Consider the following 17,191-nt stretch of genomic DNA (forward strand, 5'->3'; position numbering starts at 1 on the left):
CACAACTGTAATTTTTCCTAACTGTTAATTGTAAGCCACAGTGAACTGAAACTTGTTTCTGGATAATTGTGGGATATAAGAATTAATAAATACACAAATAAATACGTAAAAGCAAGTAACAATTATGCAATATCAAAATAGGGAAACAAGAAGAAGAGAAAGGAAACGTAGTCGTCAATAAGACAGAAAGGAATAAACTCTTGTGGTCTTTGTCTTCAAAATACACCTAAAAGTGCTTTTTTGTTTCTTCTGTGTATTTTCAGAAGTAAAAATAAATTGAAAAAGAAACGTTCAGTAAAGTTACTTGCCTAGAGAGACTTCAGATCCAAGTAGCTGGTAGGGAGCATTCAACACACATTTTCCTGAGTGATAAAGATTACTCTGTGCAACAGACAGGAAAGAGACCACAGCTGGCAGAAAGGGCAAAGTCTAACTGGTCAAGAAAATGATACAGGAGTAACTTTCAGCTTGGAATTACCTTATTATCAGAGTGCATAGGTAGGGCCTTTCCTGAATCACGTTCACAGGTTATAGCAAAAAACCACCTGACTAGAGCCCTACAAAGCTAAAAACGTGCCGTGTGTGACTCATCCACCTCCCCCGCCTGCTCCAAACTCTTCACCCCAGAGCATCCATATCCCATCCTGCAAGCCCCCCCCCCCAGGAAGAATCCCCCAAGTGCACACACCCACCCTCTTCCCAAGGACTCCACCTCCCTGCCATTCCCCCCACCCCCCTCCCGGGCTTACCTGACCAAAGCCTTGGTGGTCTAGAGTAGGGCGATAAAGAGGAATCCCCAGTCGCTGCTGCTCGTGCCGGCTCTGGACTCAAAATGGCAGCCACGACCTCTAGTGATAATCACACAAGTGCAATCAAGATATCATAAACTTATATTTTATTTCCAACAGTGGCCAATCCAGGTCACAAGTACCTTCCAGAAACCCAAAGAGTAGCAACATTCCATGTTACTAATTTCGATGCTGCTTTTAACTCCTAAACCTTCAACTGTCCCCTATCCCTGATACGTCCTGTCTGTCCTAACCCTTATCCCTTTACTTGTCCTGTCTGTCTTGTCATAATTAGATTGTAAGCTCTACTGAGCAGGGACTGTCTCTCCATGTTCAAGTGTGAAACGCTGCGAACGTCCGGTAGCGCTATAGAAATGATAAGTAGTAGTAGTAGTAAGCAGTGGCTTCCCCCATGTCCATTTCAATAACAGACTATGGATTTCTCCTCCAGGAGAAATCCATAGTCCAATTTTTTTTAAACCCAGATACACTAACCGCTGTTAGCACATCCTCTGGCAAAGAGTCCCAGAGCTTAACTATTCTTTGAGTGAAAAAATATTTTCTCCTATTTGTTTTAAAATTATTGAATGTCCCTGGTCTTCATACTTTCTGAAAGAGTTAAAAATGAATTCACTTTCACTCGTTCGTTCTACACCACTAAAGAGCCCTAATCTCTTTAGCCTTCCCTCATATGGGAGGAGTTCCATCCCTTTTTTCATTTTGGTTCAATTCTATTAGAAAGGGTTCAAAGAAGAGCAACTAAAATGATAAAGAGGATGGATGGAACTCCTCCCATATGAGGGAAGGCTAAAGAGGTTATTAAGAGCCTCTAGAAATTTATGAATGGAAATTTTTAGTTAAGGTTGCTTAATATATCAGAAGATACATCACAAGTACTAATATGCTTTAATTTTACTTTATAGGTTATCATCAAGGTAACTTTGAATATGAATTATTTAATATATATATATATATGCAATCTATGAACTCTCCTTCACATATTGTACAAAAGATATGAAAATCAAAACATTTACCTATATGTTTATATCACTTGTTTCATACAATCAGATTCATTATTTTTAATGTTCAAAATTAATAACCTTTACTGCAAAAAGGGCGAAAACTTCTCAACTTGTACCCCCCCTCCCCCCACTCCAGTCTCTTACCAGTTGTTGTGTCTAGAGACTGAACCAGGGCAGGGCTGCTGCTGCCCCCCCCAGATCGCCCCTGATCACTGCTGCTGCCAATCCCTCCCACCCCAATTGCTGCCGCTGCCTAAATACTTTGGCTGGCAAGGATCCCAAGGCCCCGCCAGCAGAAGACGTCTTCCTCCAGCGCTGACTGCCTGCCCCTGCGGCTGCTTTTCCTCTCAGGGCATGCTTGGTTTCAAAACTGAGCATGTGCACCTGAGAGGAAAAGCAGCCACTCAGCAATGGGCAGAAGAGCAGCACTGGAGGAAGCTCCGGGCCCTCCCCAGCCTCCAAGGGGGGGTCCGGTGCCGGAGTTTTCTCTCTCCTGCTCCTGTTGGGATGTGATCACTCAAGTCCTGTCAGGAGCAAGAGGCAGAGACCCTGGCGCCAGGCCCCCCTTGAAGGCCCAGGCCTGGGGAATTTTGCCCCCCCCTGCCGGCCCCCTCTCAGCGGCCCTGGCTGTGTCTTCAGGCAAGAGCAATCCTCAGTCACTCCTGCCCTATTAGGATAATAATGAAACAAGGGGGTCTTTTACTAAAGCTTAGCTCGAGATATCTGCAGCAGGGGTGTAGCCAGACTTCAGCGGGAGGGGGGTCCAGAGCCCGAGGTGAGGGGGCACATTTTAGCGCCCCCCCCCCACCAGCGCCGCCGACCCCCTGCCACTTTTGACCCCCCCCCTGGTGCTGCTGCCCCTCCCCATTCAACCCCCCCTCTTGTCACCGCCAACCTTCCCCTGCCGCTGTCAGGTACCTTTGCTGGCAGGGGTCCCCAACCCCCGCCAGCTGAAGTCCCCTTCAGCGCCGGTCTCTGAGTCTGGCGATTTGCTGATCTGGATTCTGTTTCTGACATGAAACAGAATCCAGATCAGCAACGCGCCGGAGACCGGCGCTGAAGAGGACTTTGGCTGGCGGGGGTTGGGGACCCCCACCAGCAAAGGTACCTGACGGCGGCGGCGGGGGTTGGGGCAATGTAGCAGGAGAGGGTCCTGGTGGGGGGGGGGTGAAAGCAGGGGGGCCAGGGCTAACTCTGCGGGGGCCCATGCCCCCGTGGCCCCACCTAGCTACACGCCTGATCTGCAGCAGAGCCCATAGGAATAAAATGGTCCCTGCTCTAGATAACGCGAGCTAAGCTTTAGTAAAAGACCCCCTGCCCCACAAGTGAGGAAGGCTCATGAAATTCTTTGCAACCCCCATGTATGTAAATGTCTGTGTGTCTGCATGGGGCGGTGGTGTTGGGAATATAGGTGCATTTGTGTGTGTCTGTGATCCGGACAGGAGATGAGAGGGGAAGGTAGTTTGACAGGTGCGATTCCTTAATCACTGTTGGTGAATTATTGCATGTAAGACATCTGATGAAGTGGACTTTGGTGCTCGAAAGCTCAGGCATCAATAAACTGGTTATAAAGTTCCACCTGCTTCTGCCAACGTTGTTACGCAAGGCTAACGTGGCTGCCCCTGTTAAAAGTGTTTGGGCCCAATATTCTAAGCAATTTAACCAGGCAATCGCTTCTGCCCTGCCTAACCACTGCTGTTCAGCGGTGCTTAACTGGAGGGTGCCGCTGAATAAAAGCACTAACCGCCCCTACACTGTCTGGTTAATGCAGGGGCGGAGCGATATTGGACTGCTAACCTGTTAAGTAAGCAGCTAAAGTTAAGTCAGAAAGAAAAGCTGTCCTAATTTTAACCACGGGCACTGATCTGAATACTGGCCGGTGCCCAGTTTACTTCTAGGTAGTGGCATAAGGGGGCTCTGGTGCCCCCTCCCCCGTGATCCCAATCCCCCCTCCTCCCCCTAAAGACAATAGAGCCCCTACTCCTTTTTGGGTTCCTGGGCCTACCTTGGATGTTCCTGCTGGTCTAGGGGGGTCCTACAGGCAAGAACAATGCCACCCACTCTGCTCTGTCATGACTCAGGCCTCAAAATGGCTACCACGACTTCTAGCGGCAATCTCTCAAGATACTAGTGGTCACGGTGGCCATTTTGAGGCTGGAGCCATGATGGGCAGGATCGAATGGCACTGCTCTTGTCCAAAGGACTCCATAGACCGGCGTTTCCCAAGTCTGTCATGGAGCACTCCCCTTGCCAGTCAACTTTTCAGGATACCCTCAATGAATATTGCATGAAAGAGGTTTGCATATAATTGAGGCAGGGTATGCAAATCACTCTCATGCATATTCATTGTGGATATCCTGAAAAGTTGACTGGCAAGGGGGTACTGCAGGATCGACTTGGGAAACACCGCCATAGACCACCAAGGGTATCCAAGGTAGGCCCAAGAGTGGCCTGCATATGTGTCTTATATGGGTCCTGGCTGAATATTGGGTGAGACCTACATAAGATCTGGCAGCCAGCGCATGCCAGCATGGCCCGACATTGAAAATCGGGACCTAATTCAGCCAGTTGAATATTGACCAGCATGCATATTGCAGCTGTTGTGACTGCTTTTCCCATAGAAATGTATTGGGGCATTTTGGGGGGGGAGGGGGGTCTTTCCCCTTCCATCCCCCTGCTACATACAAAAACTTGACATGTAGATCACAGAAGGTAGGCGCCTACTTTTAATGAGTGGAGTGGAACAGATAGACGTGAATTGCTTGTTTACTCTTTTCAAAAATATTAGGACTAGGGGGCACTCGATAAAGCCTCAAAATAGTAAATTTAAAACAAATTGAAGAAAATACTTCTTTACTCAATGTGTAATTAAACTCTGGAATTCATTACCAGAGAATGTGGTAAAAGCAGTTAGCTTAGCAGGGCTTAAAAAAGATTTGGCTAGCTTCCTAAAAGAAAAGTCCATAAGCCATTATTAAGATGGACTTGGGGAAAATCCACTATTTCTGGGATAAGCAGTATAAAATGTATTGAACATTTTCAGGATCTTGCCAGGTATTTGTGACCTGGATTGGCCACTGTTGGAAACAGGATGCTGGGTTGATGGACCTTTGGTCTGTCCCAGTATGGCAATACTTATGTACTTAAGTGAACTTCATATATGTGAACAAATGTGATGCCATGCTAGTCCATTTGGATATGTAGATATAAGGGAAGCTAGTCCATAAAATGTTATCACCCTTATTTCTGATGGAACAGTTTTCTGTATCATCAAGGGAGGCTCCAATGACATGGGAATGAGTCAGAAGATGGCTACCACAGTTTGATGACTCATGGTTGTTTTGGGAAAACAAGCAACTCAGCATGCCTGATCAAGGCACCATCCCTTTTCCTGGTACAGAGGTGAGCGAACCAGGATCCAAACCCTGTACTCCTTTCTTCCAGTTTGTGAATAACTTAATTCTGTCATGGACTTAAAAAGCAGCAGTGTGACCTTCAACAGTGCACTGCTAGGTTTCCCAAATTCTAATGAGACACAGGCTGCACTTCCAAATTACCAGCAGAGTATAGAAGTTTAGATGCTGCTCTCAAAATGGAAACCACTCTGTGTGACCATTTCTAATTAGACTGTGATTTTGCCAGGGGGGTAAGGACATCCTTAGTCTTGATGTGACAGTCACTCCCTGACTGTGCCAGACTAGGGAGACCCCTTCTGTAGCTCTCTACCTTGAATTCTGTACATCCCAGGACTGTCAATCACCTCAATTATCCAATCACAGAACAGGGTGGGTGGAGCTACTGTAGCTAAGCAAAATCTAGAGCCCTGATGCACAAAACCTAACGCTGGTGCTAGGAGCAATTAGCGCCGGAACTGCGCATATATTCATGTGCGTAGGATGCACAAAAAGCTCAAGAATGAGTTATTTATTTATTTGTTACATTTGTATCCCACATTTTCCCACCTTTTTGCAGGCTCAATGTTAGCTGATTCCGGTTTGAACAAATACAGGTATGAACAATACGAGGTGAAATTGTGGTAGAATGGGTTACATGTGTGGTAAATACAATTGAAGGAACTTAGAGAGGGAGAGGAAGAGTTAGGATATGTCCATTACGGTCTTTGGTTACGTTGTGTCGCAGGTATCCAGGTTTTTTATGTTGGATCGGTGGGGTATGCTTTTCTGAACAGGTCTGTCTTTAGTGCTTTCCAGAAATTTGGGTGGTCGAGCGTAGTTTTTACTACTTTTGGTAGTGTGTTCCATAGTTGTGCGCTAAAGTAGGAAAAGCTAGATGCATAAGTGGATTTGTATTTAGATTGTAAGCTCTTTTGAGCAGGGATTGTCTCTTTGTATCAGGTGTTCAGCGCTGCGTGCGTCGGGTAGCTCTATACAAATGCTAATAATAATAATATTTGAGTCCTTTGATGCTTGGGTAGTGGAGGTTTAGGTATGATCGTGCTGATTTTGTGGTGTTTCTGGTTGGCAGGTCGATGAGATCAGCGCAAATTGTATTTAAATGCATTGGAATGGATTCAAATGAGGTGATTAGGTATTCATTCTGAATGTTCAAAAGACAGCGCAGAAACTCATTCTGGCCTTAACAGTTAACACCAAAAACACACTGCCAGGTCAGGGATGGCGTTAGGGTTTTGAGGAGAGGATTTCTTCTGCATTTTTCACATTAAATTGCCAGGTTTTGCCTTCTTTCGAAAGGAGAAAGAAGCCTGTGCAGTCTGAAGTGCTGATAGTGAGAACAAAACATGGCTGTAAGTCCGAGCAAAGCCGGGGGTGAGGTAGGCATTGGCGTCTGCCTTCCTGTGCATTCATGTGAGTCTCTTAGGGATTTAAACTGCAAAAATGTTTGCACTTCCTGTTTTGCCTGGCACATGTGCACAGGAGTTTTGCAGTAAGTGCATCTTTTATGCGCATGTGTCAGTCACATTCCTCCCCCTTGTCTTCGCTTTATTTGAGTGCATAAAATTTGCATCCCATTGGGAAGCTAGTTTTCAGTGTTGTTCTTGTGCTACGAGATGTGCACTCTTGCCTCTAGCGCTGGAGTTTTCAGCATCAGGCCGTAGTAGTCTTCTGACTGACTGCTTTACTGCAAATGTTCCCTCACTGCAGCTGCATCCCGATTCCCAGTACTCTTTGGCTACAAACAAATTATAGCTCATATTCCACTTGAGGTTAAAACTGACAACTGACATTGTTGCTGAAACGTTACATAATAATATAAGAATATCTATACTGAGTCAGACTGACGGATCATCTAGCCCAGTATCCTGTTTCCAACAGTGGCCAATCCAGGTCACAAGTACCTGGCAGCAACCCAAAGAGCAGCAAGATTCCATGCTACTAATCTGAGGGACAGCAGTGGCTTCCCCCATGTCTGTCTCAATAGAAGACTATGGACTTTTCCTCCAGAAATGTGTCCAAATCCTTTTAAAACTCAGATATGCTAATTGCTGTATATCTGTTGCCAGAAAGTATCAGGTCTATCTGTCCTCTCATGGTGTAAGTCGTGTGTTCACTTGGGGGGGAGGGGAACTCCTTTTTCACCTTTTTAGGGATAGGTTACCTAGATTGTAAGCTCTTTGAGGAGGGACTGTCTCTCTATGTCAAGTGATCAGCGCTGCATGAGTCTGGTAGCGCTATACAAATGCTATTAGTAGTATTAGTAGTAGTAAAGGTCGGTCCATGGTGTTTCTGAACTAATTACTACTCTAACCGACCCCACAATCATTCACAAAGGAAAAATATTCAACATAAAGGACTATTTTACATGCTCATCTTCCAACATGGTATATATCATTCAGTGTAAGAAATGTAACGAAGGATGCTATATTGGAGAAACAGGCCAGATGCTTAAGACAAGATTCAATCTACACAGACATCACATGAAAATAGCCAATGCCAGTCAGGCCCCCACCCCTGTGGGCCAACACTTCACAAGACCAGAACACTGCACCAGTGATTTCATAGTAAGAATACTGAAAGGTAATTTTAAAGCAATACAGGAATGTAAGAATGATTGAATATTTTGACTCCCAACAAACAGGACTTAATAAGGATCTGGGTTTTCTAACCCATTATAAACCATAAAGCTGTATTTCTCTGTTTATTTCTCTGTTTATTACCCTCCTCTCACCTACCAACACCCATTCTGTTAGAATATCAATGAAATGCTTTGATGTCCCCATGCATACCCCCACCCTCCCACTCTGTCAGACTGTCAAAGTAATGCTTTGATGTTTCTCTTATATATACTATATATATACCACACCTCTCTACTCTAACCGATGAAACCAATGCTTGCTCTGTGTACATACGTATTCTGCACAAGCCGAGCAGGTTTAAAAATATAAGCGAGATCAAATAAAAACGCCACCAACAATTAAGAACGAAAAACGAGGATGCAGCAGCTCATAAATTTGCTTGCTTTGTTGGGTGAACAGGGATGACGGCTGCGCAGAGGAGAGTACATAAATACTGCCATACTGGGACACACCAAAGGTCCATCAAGCCCAACATCCTGTCTCTAACACCTGGTAAGATCCCAAAAAAGTACAAAACATTTTAAGCTGGTTATCCCAGGACGTGGATTTCCCCCACGTCCAATGCAATAATGGTCTATGGACTTTTCCTTTAACCACTACTCAATTCTCCTATCCTTGTTCCTTCTCACCCAGTACTTCCCTCGCCCTTAATTGTCTTGTCTGTCTGTATTTTTTAGATTGTAAGCTCTATTGAGCAGGAGCTGTTTCTCTGTGTCAGGTGTTCAGCGCTGCGTGCGTCTGGTAGCTCTATGCAAATGTTAATAATAATAACATTCTATGTAGAAGCCTGCCCTTGCAGATGAGCAATGCGGCCGCGCAGGCTTCTGTTTCTGTGAGTCTGACGTGTAGGACGTCAGACTCACAGAAGCCTGCGCGGCCGCACAAGGACAGGCTTCTACATGGAATGTTGCTAGTGGAGGAGTAGCCTAGTGGTTAGTGCAGTGGAACATGGAATGTTGCTACTATTGGAGATTCTACATGGAATGTTTTGGCTCCTAACCACTACTCAATTCCCCTATCCTTGCTCTTTGTCACCCAGTACTTTCCTCGCCCTTAATTGTCTTGTCTGTCTATATTATTTTTAGATTGTAAGCTCTATCGAGCAGGGACTGTCTCTCTGTGTCAGGTGTTCAGCGCTGCGTGCGCCTGGTAGCGCTATACAAATGTTCATAATAATAATAGGAAGCCTAATCTATAATCGGCGTCAGCGTTTTGACGTCATCCCGGCTCCTGTTGGGTCCAGCGGGGAGGGTGGCACGTTTCTGCGCGTGCGCCGTGCTTGGAACGTCCTGGCCTCCGGAGAGAGGATGCACGGCATTGCGCCTGCGCCGCCAGGTAGGTCGCGAGATCCGCGCAGGCGCGAGACGGCGGCGGCGGTTGATTGTTGTGTGAGATCGTCGCTGTTGCTGGTCTGTTCCTGGCCCTGCGCGTGTTTTCCGGGACGCTTCGGAGCTGCCTTTCGGAACGAGGGCGGAATTTCTTTTCACCGCACCAGGCGAGAGGGTGGGGATTATAGCGAGCTTTTCCGCCCCCCCCCCCCCTCTCCTTCCCGGACGTCCACCGTTTCTTTGGTCTGGGCCTCGCGGCCTGCACGGAGAAAGGGATGAAGGAGAGCAGCGCCGCCGGCCTGTCCCCCCTGGTGCCCGCCTTCCTCACCAAACTCTGGACCTTGGTGGAGGATCCGAGCAACGACGACGTCATCTGCTGGAGCTGGGTAAGGAATGAACAAAAGTGCGAGCGGAGAGAGAGAACTGACTCCTAAAGAGAAACGAGGGGTGGGGGCGGGTCTGATGCTGCTGCTGCTGCATAATAGAGCCCTTCACACACCCAAAAGACAGTAACATAAAACATAGTAGATGACGGCAGAAAAAGACCTGCACGGTCCATCCAGTCTGCCCAACAAGATAAACTCATATGTGCTACTGTTTGTGTATACCCTACTTTGATTTGTACCTGTGCTCTTCAGGGCACAGACCGTATAAGTCTGCCCAGCACTATCCCCGCCTCCGGCACAGACCGTATAAGTCTGCCCAGCACTATCCCCGCCTTCCAACCACCAGCCCCGCCTCCCAACCACCGGCTCTGGCACAGACCGTATAAGTCTGCCCAGCACTATCCCCGCCTTCCAACCACCAGCCCCGCCTCCCAACCACCGGCTCTGGCACAGACCGTATAAGTCTGCCCAGCACTATCCCCGCCTTCCAACCACCAGCCCCGCCTCCCAACCACCGGCTCTGGCACAGACCGTATAAGTCTGCCCAGCACTATCCCCGCCTTCCAACCACCAGCCCCGCCTCCCAACCACCGGCTCTGGCACAGACCGTATAAGTCTGCCCAGCACTATCCCCGCTTTCCAACCACCAGCCCCGCCTCCCAACCACCGGCTCTGGCACAGACCGTATAAGTCTGCCCAGCACTATCCCCGCCTTCCAACCACCAGCCCCGCCTCCCAACCACCGGCTCTGGCACAGACCGTATAAGTCTGCCCAGCACTATCCCCGCCTTCCAACCACCAGCCCCGCCTCCCTACCACCGGCTCTGGCACAGACCGTATAAGTCTGCCCAGCACTATCCCCGCCTTCCAACCACCAGCCCCGCCTCCCAACCACCGGCTCTGGCACAGACCGTATAAGTCTGCCCAGCACTATCCCCGCCTTCCAACCACCAGTCCCGCCTCCCAACCACCGGCTCTGGCACAGACCGTATAAGTCTGCCCAGCACTATCCCCACCTCCCAACCACCAGTCCCGCCTCCCAACCACCAGCTCTGGCACAGATCGTACAAGTCTGCCCAGCACTATCCTCGCCTTCCAACCACCAGCCCCGCCTCCCAACCACCAGCTCTGGCACAGACCGTATAAGTCTGCCCAGCACTATCCCCGCCTCCCAGTACCAGCTCTTGCCACCCACTGCTCTGTATCTCCTCGAGGGGGGGTGGAGGGTCTGATGCAGTGAGCCCTTCACACACCCAAAAGACAGTAATAACTGCTCTGTATCTCCTCGGGGGTGTTGGTGCTCAGACATTTAAATTTGTTGTGCTTGCCAGAGTGTGGTGCAAACGTTCATTTCATGACATGAAACCAAACATAGTAGATGACGGCAGAAAAAGACTTGCACGGTCCATCCAGTCTGCCCAACAAGATAAACTCATATGTGCTACTTTTTGTGTATACCTTACCTTGATTTTATCTGCCATTTTCAGGGCACAGACTATAGAAGTCTGCCCAGCACTAGCCCCGCCTCCCACCACCGGCTTTGCCACCCAATCTCGGTTAAGCCTCTGAGGATCCATTCCTGGGAGGAGTTCAGTAAAGCTATTGGTAGGGGAATGGGACTTGATATATCGCCTTTGTGTGGGTTACAGTCAAAGCGGTTTATATATTACATACAGATACTTATTTGCTAGGAATTATTAGGAAAGGGATGGTGAATAAGACCGAAAATACTATAATGTCTTTCTATCGCTCCATGGTGCGCCCGCACCTTTAGTATTGCGTTCAGTTCTGGTCACTGTATCTCAAAAAAGATATTGCGGAATTAGAAAAGGTTCAAAGAAGAATGACCAAAATGATAGAGGGGATGGAATTCCTCTTGTATGAGGAAAGGCTACAGAGGTTAGGGCTCTTCACCTAGAAAAAGAGACGGATGAGGAGGAGATACGATTGAGGGCTACAAAATCCTGAGTGGTGTAGAACAAGGAGACGTAAATCAATTTTTTAAACTCGTTTCAAAAGTACAAAGACAAGGGGACATGGAAATATTTTTTCACTCAACAAATAGTTAAGCTCTGGAACTCTTTGCTGGAGGAGGTGGTAACAGCAGTTGGCATATGTGGGTTTAAAAAAAGGTTTAGACAAATTCCTGGAGGAAAAGTCCATAGTCTGCTATTGATGATGTAGTCTCATGGTACGAGGCTGACCCCTGAGATCCTAATCTCAAACATTACCAAAGAGAATCCCTGGGCTTTACATCATAACAAATTCATCTTCCATTGGCAAAATTATTAAGAGCAAAATTCATATACTACTTTTGCCTTGTAGTAGTAGTAGCTTTTTTTTGGGGGGGGGGGGGGGAGGATACTCTTGGAAAAAAACAAGAACAAATTGTATTTTTCATGCCTTTACCTCTTGCACAGGATAGCGCTCATTACACTATTCTGCAACAAATAAAGCCAGTGAATGCTGTACATCTATGCAAGAATCGCACCTTAGATTGGTGATCTTCACTATTTTTAAAGCAGGAGCCATGTTGACAAAAAGACCAACATGAGAGCCAGGACCACAATGGATGGTGCCTAGATCTCTGGGTGCTAAAGGGAGAGGTGGGGAAAGTGGTCACTCCTCCAGTGCTGTAGCCAGTGAAGCTTCCCAGGCTTACTCAGAGCAACGTATTTAATTAAAATGAAGTTTCATTCTCTGGACTCTCTTCTCCCTGCCCCCCCCCCCCCCCCCCCCCCGCCCTTCCAAGCCTGTCCCAGTAGTCTCACCTCCCACCAGCCTCTCCTCCCAGTCAGTATAATCTTGCTAGACCAGTTCAAACAAACTGCTTGTGCGCACCTCCTAGCAGGTGAGAGAGATCGTGGTCCACAAGCAAGGGCTGCAGTCTTGCATTCCATTGGGCCATTTCTTCTGGGTCTCAATGATATTGCCATGGACTCATACCTTCGCAGTTACTTCAGGTTGCAGATACACGGCTCTGCCTTCCCCACACTGCATAGCAAATTCGGTAGCTGCCTCTTCCCACTGTAGCATGGCTGACCGCGACCCAGCAGGCATTCTCTGCAGCCCAGATTAGTCTGGGAAACTGAACAATGCTGGATCAATGTGGTTGAGAGAGAAAGACCTGCCATTCAACATGCATTACAATTTTTAATATACGTTAAAATTTAATGTGTTAATTGCATTAATGTGTTAAATGTGCTGTCCGAGTTTTTAAAGAAGAATTGCATTTGATCAGAATATTTATAGATACTAAATATTTTACCTTGTTTCTCTTTTTTAATTTCTAGAATGGCCAGAATTTCTCTATCCTGGATGAGCAAAGATTTGCAAAAGAGATAATTCCAAAGTACTTCAAGCACAATAACATATCGAGCTTCATACGTCAGCTCAACATGTGTAAGTATCAGCTGTTCTCATACAATGAAGCTGCAAGTGTACGTCTAAGTCTAGTAGCGCTTTAGAAATAAGTAGTAGTAGTTTGTGCAAGATTGAGATATAAAACCTCATTCCCGTCAAATAATCCATCTCATCCTCCTTCCCATTTGAAACTTTTAAGTTTACATCTATATCTCCTTCACTTAGTTTTCATCAAATCATATATGTCTTTTATTTTACTATCTTCAATACTGCCTCTTTATTGTTGTGATATACGTGTTTTATGGGCATTGTCTTCAAATATAGGTTAGTTTTGAGCATATCCTGGCCATAATAAACCTCGTTCATAAGCTGGGATATGTGGAATATAATCGCTTTCAAATTTCTTGTTAACATTCACCATAGTTATTACATCATGGCAAAAAGCTTCATAAGATGTAACATGTTTCCTTGACAGCTCTCCAGACTGGTCCAGTCATTTGGGTTTTGTACATCTACCAGCAGATGAATACGGAGAACATTTAACTTTTGAGAACTGTATAATAGTACTGTGCAGTTCCTAGCCAGTCATTTCTCAGTCTCTAGCAGATAGGTTCAAAAGTGCACATCCACTATCTGAAAGGCCTTGGGGGGGGGGGGGGGGGGGGGTGAGTTGAGGGTCCTTAACATATTGCCCACTCCCTCCCCCTTAAAAAAAAAAAAAAACCTCTCTCTGTCATTCCCTAATTTTCTTTCCTTTTGCCCTACCAAATCAGTCCTTTTTCAGAGATGCAGTTTGGTTTGCTGTAGTTTGCCTGCCTGAAGGTTAATGTTCTTGTTGAATCTTGCACCACCTTTTCTGTGATTTCCTTTAGGGAATTGCTTCTTGCAATCTAGCAAGCCAGGCATTACTGAGTGCTCTGAAGCAATAGCAGCCTTTGTTTTAAGTGTTATCTTTGCTTATTTCTTTATGGGTCAGGTCCTTTGGAATTCAGCTCCCTTTTGTTTTTCTCCAGGGACTGCAATCCTTTTCTTTTTGCATGGGATCAGCAGGGCCTAGGTGCTGGCATTCTGTTTGCTTCCAGAACTAGGACCTGGTCTCTTTGCATTGCAGCTTATTTCTATCCATAGATAGTATTCTGACTCTCTAAGGGACTGTTGCCCTGTCTTTTCTCAGGTTGGGTATGCCTCCTTGATGGGCTGACAGTCTTTCATTTCGAGTCTGCTATCCTGTCTTGATTCATGATGAACTACCATCCTGTCTCTGGGCTGATGTCTTATTTTCTTACAGAATGAACATCCTATCTTTTGGCAGAACTGCCATCCATTTTCTTATAGGGCTGTCATTATGTCTTTCTACAAGATTGTCATGTTGCCTCTTACAGTGCTGACATACTGTTTTTTTCCAGGACTGCCATTCTGTTTCTTTGCATGATTGACGACATCTCTTTATCAGATTCGGTTCCCACTTCATCTCTATTTTAGATCTGGCATCCTGCCTCTTTAGGCAATTGTTGTCCTGTCCTTTCAGACTTGTCGTCCTGCCTCCTTCCAGAACTGCGAGTAGCCAAAGCTATGTCTCAGCTGTACCCTCTTGAGCAGTCGGAGCTTGACAAGCTTTGCTTAGAGTAGATGCCTTGGTGGAGGCTGTCACCAAAAAGACCACCTTACTGGTAGAGGGGTGGCATTGCCTTAAAAGATGTCCAGGATAGGGAGCTGGAGGCCTCTATAGCTTTCTTTTGAGGTGTTGGCGATCTCCCTGCAGGTGGCTGTCTGTAGTTTGTATGCCGCTGGAGCCTGTCGTAGTTGAATACAGCAGTGTGCGGATTCTTTCCAGACATCCGACACCAGGATTCCCTTGGAATTATCGGATGTGAAGACAGAGTTAGTCTATTTAGCAGATTCCTTATATGACTTGATTCGAGCATCCACCAAACAAATGTCTTTGTCGGTCACGGCTCGCCATTTCTTGTGGTTGCGCCACTGGATGGCGGACACTGTTCTAAGCAGCAGCGTCTGGTAAAGCTGCCCTTTAAAGGGCATTTGCTATTTGGGGAGGACTTGGAGAAATTGGTTAAAGACATCTGCTATTCTAAGACTTGGCGTCTGCCAGAGGATAGGGCAAAATCTTCGCAGCAGGCAGGGCTGTCTCATCCTCGTTTCAAGGATATGTATCGGTATAGACTGGGGGGGGGGGGGGGGTTGAGTCTCTCAGTGCTTTCACTATCAGTTTTGGCAGCCCTTTCACTTGGACAAAATGAGCTGCATCCTCCTTAAGCTGCCCGTCCTTGTCTTGCCCCTCTCAATGACGGGATGCAGGGTCGTTCCTCAGCTCTGATTGGCGGACGGCTGTCCTGTGGGTCCTCAACACTATTCGAAAAGGTTACAAATTAGAATTGGCCTTTCCTGTTTCAGATATTTTTCTTGGAGTCCTCATGTGGGAACTCATGCAAACAGGCGGTGATTTGTTAATGCTCAGCGCTTTGCTGGCCATGGGAGCCGTTGTTCCAGTGCCGTCCGAACTGCGGATGGGTCATTGTTCTATCTATTTTGTGGTTCTCAAGAAAGAAGGGGGATGCCTTTCGATCAGTTCTTGACTTCAAAGGGTTTAGCCATTCCCTGAAAGTCCAGCACTTCTGCATGGAAATCAATTTTTAGGGCAATATCTGTTGTTGGTTTCCTGCTGCTTTGTTATGCGAAATACTGACTCTTCAATTTAGTATTCTCTATCGCCACCTGCTGGTAGATGGTCACAACCCACTAGTCTCTGGATTCATCTGCTGCGTCTAAAGGAAAGAAAATTATCTGGTAAGACACAATTTTACGATTCTGGTACTCCAATAAATGCTGATTTTCTCTGCTGATTTTTAGTCTAGAACTATGATTAACCAGTAGCAAAAAGTGATAAAATGGACTACTACTACTACTATTTAGCATTTCTATAGTGCTACAAAGCATAAGCAGCGCTGCACAAACATAGAAGAAAGACAGTCCATGCTTACAATCTAGTAGACAAAAAATAAAGCAAAAAAATCAATTAATGTGTAGAGGAAAGAGGAGAGGAGGGTAGGTGGAGGCGAGTGGATACAAGTGGTTACGAGTCAAAAGCAATGTTAAAGAGGTGGGCTTTCAATCTAGATTTAAAGATGGTCCAGGATGGGGCAAGACGTAGGGGCTCAGGAAGTCTATTCCAGGCATAGGGCGCAGCAAGACAGAAGGAGCGAAGTCTGGAGTTGGCAGTAGCGGAGAAGGGAACAGGTAAGAAGGATTTATCCAGGGAACGGAGTGCACGGGAAGGGGTGTAGGGAAGGGCGAGTGTGGAGAGATACTGGGGAACAGCAGAGTGAGTACATTTATAGGTTAGTAGAAGAAGTTTGAACAGGATGCGAAAACGGATAGGGAGCCAGTGAAGGGTCTTGAGGAGAGGGTAGTATGAGTAAAGCGACACTGGCGGAAGACGAGACGGGCAGCAGAGTTTTGAACCGACTGGAGAGGGGAGAGGTGACTAAGTGTGAGGCCAGCAAGAAGCAGATTGCAGTAGTCCAAACGAGAGGTGACAAGGGTATGGATGAGGGTTTTGGTAGAGTGCTCGGAAAGAAAGGGGTGGATTTTACGGATGTTGTAAAGAAAGAAACGACAGGTCTTGGCGATCTGCTGGATATGAGCAGAGAAGGAGAGAGAAGAGTCCAAGATATCCTCACTGATGAATGTCCTTTTAAAATGGTTTTTGTTAAGAATATGACAAATTGAAATGTTTAATTATGTCGGTGATTAATTGTTCATGTACACATTTTGTACTAATAGAAACTGTGCATGGGCCTGACACCTTGCTCTTTATCTAGGAAGTAGCACCATGCCCTGTACACATGTTTCAAAATGTGGCATCTCCTATGAGGGCCTATGAATGGAGCATTTTTCCATAGGCCTTTATTGGGAAGGTCAGTCAGCTACAACCTCTCTTGCCACTGGTTGCATGTTTCTTGTTAAGTATCCAGAAAAGTTGTTTATAGAAGGAACATAAGATGTTGACAAGGTGATCTTGTAAGATTTCCTTTGCACTGTCCTCTTTCCCAATACTCACACAGATGGCTTCAGAAAAGTGGTCAGTTTGGAAAATGGACTGATCAAACCAGAGAAAGGTTCGGCACTAGAATTTCAGCACCCCTTCTTCAAGCAGGGTAAGGCAGAACTGCTGGAAAACATAAAGCGTAAGGTAAGATACTGCACACTCAATGTGCTCCACAACAGACCA

The 17,191-nt window shown here is 46.4% G+C and overlaps 1 protein-coding gene across 1 annotated transcript in view; it reads left to right on the forward strand.

Moving 5' to 3' along the window:
• Positions 1 to 9,201: 9,201 nt before the first annotated feature.
• The window catches only part of LOC115474338 (heat shock factor protein 3-like), a 38,066-nt gene continuing 30,076 nt past the window's right edge, over positions 9,202 to 17,191 (forward strand). The window contains exons 1-3 of the mRNA XM_030209782.1: positions 9,202 to 9,579; positions 12,873 to 12,981; positions 17,025 to 17,152. Of these exons, the coding sequence (XP_030065642.1) occupies positions 9,469 to 9,579; positions 12,873 to 12,981; positions 17,025 to 17,152 (348 nt within the window). The 5' untranslated portion in view covers positions 9,202 to 9,468. The remainder of the gene's footprint in view (positions 9,580 to 12,872; positions 12,982 to 17,024; positions 17,153 to 17,191) is intronic.

Source organism: Microcaecilia unicolor, chromosome 7 (assembly GCF_901765095.1).
Source record: "Microcaecilia unicolor chromosome 7, aMicUni1.1, whole genome shotgun sequence".
Lineage (NCBI taxonomy): Eukaryota > Metazoa > Chordata > Amphibia > Gymnophiona > Siphonopidae > Microcaecilia > Microcaecilia unicolor.